This window comes from Echinops telfairi, unplaced genomic scaffold, assembly GCF_000313985.2.
Source record: "Echinops telfairi isolate 266 unplaced genomic scaffold, ASM31398v2 ScPeMD7_70;HRSCAF=299, whole genome shotgun sequence".
NCBI lineage: Eukaryota > Metazoa > Chordata > Mammalia > Afrosoricida > Tenrecidae > Echinops > Echinops telfairi.
Window position 1 is genome coordinate 10,115,335 of NW_022103968.1, and position 11,716 is coordinate 10,127,050.

Genomic DNA, 11,716 nt, shown 5'->3' on the forward strand with positions numbered 1-11,716 from the left:
GAATGGAGGATGGTCACATTACATCACAGAATGGAGGATGGTCACATTACATCACAGAATGGATGGTCACATTACATCACAGAATGGAGGATGGTTACATTACATCACAGAATGGAGGATGGTTACATTACATCACAGAATGGAGGATGGTTACATTACATCACAGAATGGAGGATGGTTACTTCAGATCACAGAATGGAGGATGGTCACATTACATCACAGAATGGAGGATGGTTACTTCAGATCACAGAATGGAGGATGGTTACTTTAGATCACAGAATGGAAGATGGCTACAGCAGGACACAGAATGGAAGAGACCGCATCACTACATAGCTGCCAAATTACCTCTCATTACACATTTGTGAAACCACTGAGACTCAGGGCCCAGCCAAGCTGACTCATTATCTTAACCAGCACAGCCATCATTACTCTTGCCTGGCACCTGGCAGTAACCTAGGCATTGGTTACTGCCACACGTACACCATGGATGCGCAAAATAGTCTCAATTTTTACTACTGTCATAAACGTGAAATTCCAGATAACAAGAGAGTCACTAAGTGAGGGGAGGGAAACAGGTAGTTGAGGATTACCAATGTGCACTGCCAGGCACAAAAGGACTCATCGAGCCTCATATCACACCTACTAAGGCCTTTACAAAGTTGCAGCTAAGCGTGCTCCTATGAATTGAGGTAGACAGTACGAGTCCTCAAGACAGAACTGACTCAATGGTAGTGGGTCTGGGTCCTCAAGAAGAATTGATCACCGTGATCCAAGTTGTCACTTGGAACGCTAGTATTTAGAAGCACACCCCAACCAACTTTCTCCTCTCTAGATGGCAGACCCCCTTATCCTCTGGTTAATTTCCCCCTCTTCACTCCTCTCCTACAGTGAGTCCTGATTACATCATGGCATTCAGTTATGGTATCTTAGCACCAGGCTTCCAGACCCACTAGTGTCACTGCCATTTCAACACATCTGCAAACGTTCCATTCACACGAGCTTGATTTGCATCCTATTAATTGTCGTTTGAGCACCCACAGCTCACCTGCTCTGTGCCGGCTTCGGCGAGATATGAGAGCCACTAGGAAGCGTGGGTGAATGTCATCTACACAGGTGGACTCCTGAGGGGGGGTCTCGGGGCTACTCTTCTCATCGTCGGAAGCTTCATTGTAATTAACCACGAGTTCTTCAATCTGCACAAAACCTTGGATAATGGGGAGGATCCAGAAGTTCACATCTGGTATCTGCAATAGCAGGAACATCATGTTGTTATTCGGTGTACGAAGATACGACCACTGCTTTCCTAAACCCAACAGCGGTTAGCACTTCTGTGTCTGTTCATAAAACAGCAGAAACCTGTCCTCCTTGAACCACGCTGACTGGTGAAAGAACACCGAGGACAGAAAGAGGGAAGGATGGAAGGAGAAAGAGTGAAAGAGGGGAGAAGTGAAGGGGAAGAAGTGAAGGGAAATATTAAAGTCTTAATATTTTCTTTCTGGTGGAAAATTCAAAAAGAGCTAAGAAACCCCACAGGAAGGAGAACTGCTCCCTTGGGTTTCCATGGAGCCCCTGGTGGACCTGAACCACTGACCTTTCTGTTAGCAGTCCAATACTTATTACTTAGCCCATTATGCTACCAAGGCTCCACTCAACACAATTTGAGGAGTAAAAATTAGAGATTTCCTCTTCTGTGTCCCTCAGACTAAGAATGTTCAGATTTCTCACTGACTGTCGAGCCGTGTAAGGATGAAGTGCTCCCAGGGAGCACTCAGTCCTACTCGCTCTCGTTCCAGCTCCAGAGTCGTATCTAGACTTAATCACAGCTTCAACGTCAAATCCCTCTCCTCTCCCGGTACCAGGTGCTCCAGGTCCTACCACACGGTTTCACAGACCCTGCAGACAGGATCTCAGGAAGGTGGTCAGAACTGGAAATAAATTCAAACTCAAAGCTCACTGCCACCGAGTCGATTCACACTCACAGTGACCCTGTAGAGCAGAGTAGAACCGCCCCTGTGGGTTTCTGAGACAGTAACTCTTTACAGGAGTAGAAAACCTCACCTTTCTCCTGGGGAGTGAATGCTGCTTTCAAACTGCTGACCTTTCAGTTAGAAGCCCAAAGCATAACCACTAGGCCACAAGGACTCCCTAGTACTGAAAACAGTGAGTAAGATAACGGGGTCCACCTGCCTTCATTTCTTATCACTGCCCCCACTATTTGTATATAGCAACAAATTTGACAAGAACAGGGAAATGAATGTTGTTAAATACCAGCCTTATCAGTTTTAAATGTTAATGAAAACATGTTCTCACAAAATCGCTGTAAAACATATTAGAAACTGATAGCCGGTGGAGGCCAGCGGACAGGACTAGGGCTTGATGGGAAGGTCCTTATCATTTTTCTCTTCTACTACCGGGATTTGGTGGACGCAGTTTGATCAGTATTATGAACAGAGATGAGAGCGTCATGCTTCATTCTTGATACACGTTGGGTGTACAAGGTCAAAATCATTTACACTAACCATGTCAGTAGAGATGGGAGCAGAGGGGGAGATAACAGAAAGCACACCGATTTTAAATTTCTGAAAAGTTGAAATAAAATCACCTAGGACCTGATCTAGCTATCTACCTACTTTGTAACTTGCACCAAATGAGATCAGGCACATAGGTAGCTTTTAAATGAGTGATGCTTAACTGAACCAACGAACAAACCCTCCTGAGACCAGAGTCAGGAGGAGAGTAACCTCGGAACCAGAAGCAGCCTCCCCCATAATCTCAGCCTGTCTTCTTTGGCCCTTCTGGAATGGCCCTGGAGACCTCTCTGCTCCAGGTCCCTATTTACAGATTAGAAAAGGACGACCCGGAGAGGCTAGATGACTGCCAACATTAAACAAAGACCGGGATGTACACTTTCAATGGGCACAAACAGGAGATCCCTCTCTGTGGGCAGCTGGTCTGCTGCCTGAAATTCCTAGTACCCACTGGGAGCCTGCTAAAAAAGACAGGCTTGTGGCCAGGCAGTGGGATTGTGAATGACCTTACATTAATGGCTTGGGGTTCCTAAAGGACCCCACTTTGGGAGGGAAAAATGTTACAGTAGGATTTTTAGTTTACCACAAGTTAAAACACTCGCTCAGCATTGGTAACTCGGGATGTTTTAGAAACAATGACTCACACCAATCTCAGTAAGATCTTGTATCATGTATTTATTCCAGAAGAATCTGTCATCAACCTGCAAGAGAGGAAGAGAAGGCACAGTTGAGAAACATGGCATTGCAGTGGACCGCTCCATTGTGCAGGGTGGGGTGGGGTGGGATGGGGGGCCCAGTCCCAGCTCTGGGCCTCAGCAGTACCTTCTGCCAGAGGGGGCGGCCGTCCTTGTCCCCTGCGCTCTGCCGCTGCACTGAGTTGGTCAGGTCATAGGTCAAGCTGTAGTAGAAAGACTCCGAGTCCACGAACATCTTCAGCAGCTCCTCCAGCAACCTCCTCTCCAGCTTCTCCTTCTCCTTGCTTTCCTTCACCTGTGAGACGGGACACCGAGCGTCTATTGCAGGAACGGAACCCAGAGCATTCTGTGACTAGCTCGTAGCTGCCTAATCCCAAGCCATGCAGGGACAGTGCTTGATTATGACAGAGAACTCAGCAGGTAAACAGACTGGCAGGAAAATCACCCAGAGTCTTGTCAATCCACCTCTTACCTTCTTCTTATTAGGCGCTGCCACATTGGACTTAATATGCGTAAAGGTCTTCAGCAGAAACCTGGAGTCATCAGGAGAGGGGACGATCTTCTCCGGCTTATCAATTCCAAAGTGATGCTTCTTACAGAGCTGGGTGATTGGAAAGAGAGACGATTCATTAGCATTCATAGTTGCTTGCTGAATGTTCAGGTATAGGTGCTGAAGAGGATGCTACTGTTCATGCACTGGAGTTCACAGTGTTAGTAAAAGGAGCAGCAGAAAGGTGATGTTCAGAAGTTCAGCTGTGTGAGAGAGTACAGGGCAGGGCAGATTTAGTGGACAATCTAGGTCAGAATCATAACTAGAGTAAGTTCATGCCTAATGGCGCTAAATAAACAAATGTTCTGATTTAGTAATTCCTTAAAGTTTAGGGTCTAAGATTTAAAATATCCCAAAACACCCACTTGCTGTGCTCCAGGGTTATTATTTCACAGTTATCTGTCTTTAATGCAAGTTGACTGAATGTTTGAGTTGAGAAGATATCTTAGGAGCCTACTCTATAGATAATCTTACAAACTGGACGTTAAAAAATTACCCTCTCCTCCCATTCTCCATGAAGTAAGTATAATAGTATACTTTGGGGTCCAGAGCCTTGTTAAATTTGAAGACGCAGTAATTAGGTCCTGCAAGGCCAGTATGTTCTAACTCGCGGGCAGGGGTGGAGAAGGGGCTGGGAAGGTGGACCAGAGGACACAGAGGTTCTACAGATGGTTGTAAGCTTAAAGTCAAGAATTTCACATACGATGTCATATGGCTCAGCAGGCAGAGCAAACATGTGACAAGGCACCCGAAAAATATAGTAACCATAAGCAGACCAATAACCAATCCATTATTTTAACACAAGAGTTTTATTGCTCTCCTAAGTGGTAGACTCCTGTGGTGGAGTGAAATTTAATATGGCTTTTCTACCAAGCCTCAGGAGCCCTGGTAGCATAGTGGGTTATCGTTGGTTTGCTAACCACAAGGTCAGCAGTTCAAAACCACCAGCCACTTTTGGGGGAAAATCTGAAGCTTTTTACTCCCATAAAGAGTTACAGTCAAATGAGCTGACACCAAGGGCTCAAGTGGAAAGCGGGTGTTTGAGAATGATGAAGTCAACATATGTACTAATGTGCTGGACACAAATGACGTATGTACGGATTGTGATGAGTTGTATGAGCCCTAATAAAATGATTATTTAATAATAAAAAAAAGAGTTACAGTCTCAGAAACCCACTGGGGGCAGTTCTACCCTGTTCTGTAGGGTTGCTATGAGTCAGAATTGACATGCCGGCAGTGAGTTTACCCAAGTCTCTGTAACTTCCACCAAACCATTGGGTGGGACTTGGCAACTAGGGCATGTATAACACTAAGAGAGGGGACTGGTCAGTTTTCAGTACCACCCCCTTCTTTTCAACCCCTGCCCCGACTATAAGAATGTGCCATTTTTGAAGCAGGAGCAGAGAGAGAAATCCCCAGGACATTGGAGGGACAAGTTGAAGATCTCTGAGTGCCTGAGGCCACCGAGGTCAGACACACTGGAGACTGGCACGAAGACTCAGAGGAACAGCACGATGAGCTCCCTTCTCCCCATCTGGCCCGAATCTATGGAACTGTGGGACAGAGAGATGGATGGACTGCCTTCCTGGCCCATGGAGGCAAAGGGCTGAGAGGCTAAAAACTGGAGAGAGGCTTAGCTGCTGAAAAGACCAATGACTGTCTAATAAATCCCCTTAATTGTGAGTATGGACTGCGAGTTCTATGTGGCCACTGCAACAAATTACCAAGCCCTGCATAGATGTGGCGTGGCTGGGAGGACGCCTGGTGTCCAAACAGGCAATGACGATGACAATGAATGACGATGAAGCATGAAGGCGTGTCTGGCTCTTGCCTGTGACAACAGGGAAGCCAGAGAAGGTGAGATATGACCCTCTATTGCAACTCATATGAACAAGAGTCACAGTCACCAAATGCTCATGGTTATCCTACTCGCAGAGTAATTCTTACCAGATCATGAACAGGAAGGATATGGGGGTGGGGGTGGGGGGTGGGTGGGGGGTGGGGAGGATGACAACACGGGATGTCGATGACGGACTTAATGAGGACAATTCAAATTATGATTATAACTGTAAATACAAACAAATGAAAAGATCATTCCTGCTTAATCAACTGTGGAAGCAGAGACTAACAGACCCTGTCCCAACAACGTTTCCTTAACTGCATCACTCCATCAGCAAACAAATCTAAGTGGTAGCCCCCAACCGACACCTGGGTCACAGGTAAAAACTCAAAACTCCAATTCTCTGCTCTGGAGCCCATGTTGACTCACAGTGACCCGATGATGATGGGTAGAACTGTCCCTGTGGGCTTCTGAGACTGTAACTCCACAAGGCAGTAGAAGGCCTCCTCTTTCTCCCATAGAGGGGCTGGTGGTTTTGAACTGCTGACCTTTCAATTAGTAGTCCCACATGTAGCCCACTGTATCACCAGTGTCCTTTGGGTAAAGTAAGTAATCCTGAGAAAACCTTACCCCCTCCACCGAGATCTCACGCCCAGGCCCACCCACCCACCCACCCACCCACCCACGTCCTGGGAAAGCTTCACCAGAGAGCAAGGCAGCAGTTGTTCCTTGAGTCTGCTGCACTAAGCAGCTGCTGTTTAGGGATTAGGCTAACACGTGTATCCGTTCTCAACCTGTGGGTTTCAACCCCTTTGGGGGTCAAACGACCTTTCACAGGGGTCACCCGATTCATAACAGTAGCAAAATTACAATTATGAAGTAGCAACAAAAGTAATTTTATGGTTGGGGGCTACCACACCATGAGGAACTGTATTAAAAGGTCAGGTATTGGGAAGGTTGAGAACCACTGCTTTAAAGCAATCTGAAAACGTAAAGACGTTTGCTATTTTAATATTCAAAACAGGCATTATGCATTTTCCAGACACAATTATATCTTAAAAGGATTCAAATCAACAAAATTTCCCACAGGAATGAATTGAAGGCTATTCTAAAGGTCTGACTAAGGTAAATGTAAGAAATGAAGGCAAGAAGCTGAACAAAAAAATTTCAAAGGGCAGCTCAAGAAGACAGAGTCAAATATTATGATGAAATGTGCACAGACCTAGAATTAGAAAACCAATAAAGGAAGAACACGTTCAGCATATCTTAAACTAAAAAAATTAAGAAAAAAAATTCAACCCTAGAGTTAGAATTGAGCTCAAAGCTTTCAAGAAGCTTGAAGTAAAATATTGAAAGATGCAGGAAGCATCCAAAGAAGATGGAAAGATTGGTTTTTTGTGCATATTATTATCTCTGCAGGGCTATCTAGATAAGATAGGCTGGATAAACAATCTGGAAGAGAAAACAATGGGACCAATCATTCTAGGCGGGACAATGGGAGAGAGGGAGGTAGGGGAAAGGAAGTGGTGTTAACAAATCCAGGGACAAGTGATCCAAAATCAGTGTCAAGGAGGGTGTAAGAAGCCTGATAGGGATTGGTCAAGGGCAATACAACCAAGAGGAGTTACTGAAACCCAAATGAAGGCTGAGAATGATAGTGGGACAAGAGGAAAGTCAAAGGAAATAGAGGAAAGAACTAGGAGGCAAAGGGCATTTATAGAGGTCTAAATACAGGCATGTACATATGTTAATACATTTATATATGATGATGATGGGGAAATAGATCTATGTGCATATATTTATAGGCTTAGTAGTAAGGTAGCAGATGGTGATTGGGCCTCCACTCAAGTACACCCTCAACGCAAGAACACTTTGTTCTATTAACTTGGCATTCCATGATGCTCACCTTCCTGACACAATTGCTGAAGACAAATGGATGCATAAGCAAATGTAGTGATAAACGTTGATGGTGCCCGGCTATCAAAAGATATAGCATCTGGGGTCTTATGGGCTTGAAGGTAAATAAGCGGCCATCTAGATCAGAAGCAACAAAGCCAACATGGAAGAAGCACACCAGCCTGTGCGATCATAATGTGTCGAAGGGATCAGGGATCAGGCATCATCAGAACAAAAAAATCATTATCATTGTGAATGAGGGGGCATGCAGATTGGGGACCCAAAGCCCATCTGTAGGCAACTGGACATCCCCTTACAGAAGGGTCAGGGGGAGGAGACAAGCCACTTAGGGTGCAGTGTAGCAACGATGAAACATACAACTTTCCTCTAGTTCCTAAATGCTTCCTCCCCACCCGCTATCATGAACCCAATTCTACCTTACAAATCTGGCTAGACCAGAGGATGTACACTGGTACAGATAGGAACTGGAAACACAGAGAGTCCAGGACAGATGATTCCCTTCAGGACCAGTGCTGAGAGTGGCGATACCAGGAGGGTGGAGGAAGGGTGGGGTGGAAAGGGGAATTGATTACAAGGATCTACATATAACCTCCTCCCTGGGGGATGGACAACAGAAAAGTGGGTGAAGGGAGAGATCAGACAGCATAAGATATGACAAAATAATAATAAATTATAAATTATCAAGTGTTCATGAGGGATGGGGGAACGGGGAGGGAAGGGAAAAATGAGGAGCTGATACCAAGGGCTCAAGTAGAAAGTCAATGTTTTGAGAATGATGATGGCAACAAATGTACAAATGTGCTTGACACAATGGATGGATCTATGGATCGTGATAAGAGTTGTACGAGCCCCAATAAAATGATTAAAAAAGAAGAAGATGGAAAGAATACACAGAGCCACTGTATCCAACAGAACTAGTCAACATTCCACTATTTCAGGAGTAGCATGTGAGCAAGAACCAATGGTGCTGAAGGAAGAAGTTCAAACTACACTGAACACATTCACTAAAAACAAGGCTCCAGGAATTGATGGAATACCCATTGAACTAGTTCAACAAGCTGATGACACACTGAAAGGATTTACTCTCTGTGCCAGGAAATTTGGAAGACAGCTACTCGGCCAACTGACTGGAAGAGATCCATATTTGTGCCCATTCCAAAGAAAGGTGACCCAACAGAATGCTCAAACCATAGAACCGTCTCAATGATATCACAAACAAGTAAAATTTTGCTGAAGATCATCCAGCAACGGTTGCAGCAGTGCAGTAGAGGGAGTTGCCAGAGGTTCAAGCTGGATTCAGAAGAGACTGGGATAACATTGCTGATGTCAGATGTATACTTGGCTGAAAGCAGAGAATACTAGAAAGATGTTTACTTGTGCTTTATTGACCATGCTAAAGAATTGGGCTGTGTGGATTATAACAAACTATGGATCACCTTGAGAAGAATGGGAATTCCAGAACATTTCATTATGCACCTGCAGAACTTATATATGGAGCAAGAGGCAGTTTTACAAACAGAACAAGAGAATACTGCATGGCTTACCATCAGAAAAGGTGTGTATCAGGATACATCAGGGTTGTATCCTCTCATCATACTTATTCGATATGTGGAGCAAATCATCAGAGAAGCTGGGTTACAAGAAGAGCAAATGTGGCATCCGGATTGGAGGAAGGCTTATGAACAACCTGTGGTATGTAGATGACACAACCTTACTTGCTGAAAGTGAAGAGGACTTGACTTGGTGATGAATATCAAGGATTGCAGCCTGCAGTATGGATTACAACTCAATGTAAAGAAAACCAAAATCCTCACAACTGGACCAAGAGGTAACATCATGATAAATGGAGAAAAGGTTGAAGTTGTCAAGGGTTTTACCTTGCTTGGATCCACAATCAATGCTCATGGGAGCAGCAGTCAAGAGATAAAAGGATGCACTGCAGTAGGTGAATGAGACCTCTTCAGAAGGTTGAAAAGCAAGGATGTTACTTTGAGGACTGAGGTGCACCTGACCCAAGGCGTGGTATTTTTCATCACCTCATATGCATGTGAAAGTTGAACGCTGAATAAGGAAGTCCAAAGAAGAATTGATGCATTTGAATTGCACTGCTGGTGAAGAATAGTGACTGTCAAAAGGACAAACAAATCTGTCTTCAAAGAGCGCTCCTTAGAGGAAAGGTTGGCAAGGCTTCATCTTACATGCTGTCAGGAGAGACCAGTCCTTGGAGAAAGACATCATGTTTGGTAAAGGAAAGGGGCAGCAGAGAAGAGGAAGGCCCTGGAGATGGACTGACACCATGGTTGCAACAAAGGACTCAAGCATAGGAACCACTGTGAGATGGTGTAGGACCAGGTAGTTGCTCATTCTGTTGCACAGTTTCCCATGGGTCGGAACCAATTTAATGGTATCTAACAACAACAACATCATCACCATCACCTAGGCACCACCAGTAAGACTGTTACTGAACCACCCTTTTCTCGCATAAAAGTGGGGAGGGTAGCTTTTCTCATCAAGATGAACTTGGACCAGGCCTTACCTCAACTTTCACTCCCTGTGTCCTCTGTCCTCTCTATTAGCTATTTTCCAGTCACATTTATACATTTAGGAATGCTAGAGCCTTCCATTTCTCCACCCCAGAGTCCCCACAGTGAGTCAGCTGAGTTCAAAGTGTCACCCTACTGTCCCTGGAACGGGAAAGAGGACAGTCTGACCGGGGTAGGTCAGAGTGAAGCACCCGAGACTCAGGACAGAGCGGAATGAACATGTAACCTCCTCAACGTGGAACAGGAGAGACCTTCCCTTCCTCTGATCTCGGGGCACCGATCACTCTGAGCCCTCCGCTGCCGCCTCTGACTATTCCTCCTTTGTCACCTTTGTAAGCATCTCCTTCTGTCCTTGAGATGCTGATGTCTCCCAATGTTCTGTCCTCAGTTCTCTTCCCATCCTTCATGCTCCACCTGAAAGTGGCAGCCTCTGGCTCCATCTCAACTACACATTTGTTTGCTCACTCTTTTCCCTGGAGCTCAAGACTCTCATGTCCAATATGCCTCTCTCGATGACTCACTAGTCAACACCTATTCCTCAAACCTGTCCCTTCTCTGGCATGTCCTTGGCAGGCAACCCACTGGATCAAACATGAGCTCGGAATCACTGTCCATTATTCTCCTTAAAGTTTTTCCTATTAACCTTCCTCTATAACTTAGAGGGTCCCTAACTGATTTGGCTTACCATCCCCCCCCCCCAATTTACTCAGTGCCCCTTGGCTTTTAATTGCCCTATTGTCCACCATCCAGGATAGAGCGTAGTATCTACTTTTGCAGCCCCCTGGATTGTCCAAGCACCCCTTCTCCTGGGGATGACATCACCCACTCTGGAAAGCACTGATCTGGACTAGGTGGCAGTCATTTGGAAAGATCAATGGGACACTGCATGGTTTAAAACAGTGGTTCTCAAACTTCCTAATGCCACCACCCTTTAATACAGTTCCTCATGTGGTGGTGACCCACAGGTTGGGAACCACTGGTTTAAAATCAAGTAAGGCGTGCACCAGGGTTGCATCCTTTCACCATACTTATTCAATCTGTGTGCTGAGCAGGTCATTTGAGCCACTGGACTGTAGACACAGGAATGAAGCATCGGGACTGGAGGAGACTATGGACAAGCTGCAGCATGCAGATGACACAGCCTTGCTGGCTAAGAGCAAAGAAGACTTGGAGCACTTGCTGATGAAAATCAATGACTCCAGCCTTCAGTGTGACTTATACCTCAACCTGTACCTCAACCCAGAGAGAATAAAGAGCACTCACAACAACTGATCAAAAAGTAACTTCATGATAAACGGGGAAAAGATTGAACTGGTCAAGACTTTAATATTCCTCAAATCCACAATCAATCCTCAGGGGAGCAAGTCAAGAAACCAAATGACATGTTGCACTAGGTAAACCTGCAGCCAAAGACCTCTTTAAAGTATTAAATAACAGCAGTGTTTTTCCCTTTTGTACACAGGGTGACTGTGAGTTGGAACCAACTTGAAGGCACTTAACAACAGCAGCAAATTGTGAAAAAGGCAAAGTATAGCCGTTAGGACTAAGGTGCCGTGCAAATGAGAGGTACACAATGCATAAGGAGTGCCGTGCAAATGAGAGGTACACAATGCATAAGGAGTGCCGTGCAAATGAGAGGTACA

At 45.3% G+C, this 11,716-nt stretch overlaps 1 protein-coding gene across 1 annotated transcript in view; it reads right to left on the reverse strand.

Moving 5' to 3' along the window:
- INPP5F (inositol polyphosphate-5-phosphatase F) overlaps positions 1 to 11,716 on the reverse strand; it is a 77,762-nt gene that overhangs the window by 33,107 nt on the left and 32,939 nt on the right. Inside the window, exons 4-7 of the mRNA XM_004701258.2 lie at positions 3,696 to 3,824; positions 3,351 to 3,518; positions 3,173 to 3,229; positions 1,046 to 1,244 (exon numbers count right to left, since the gene is read on the reverse strand). Of these exons, the coding sequence (XP_004701315.1) occupies positions 1,046 to 1,244; positions 3,173 to 3,229; positions 3,351 to 3,518; positions 3,696 to 3,824 (553 nt within the window). The remainder of the gene's footprint in view (positions 1 to 1,045; positions 1,245 to 3,172; positions 3,230 to 3,350; positions 3,519 to 3,695; positions 3,825 to 11,716) is intronic.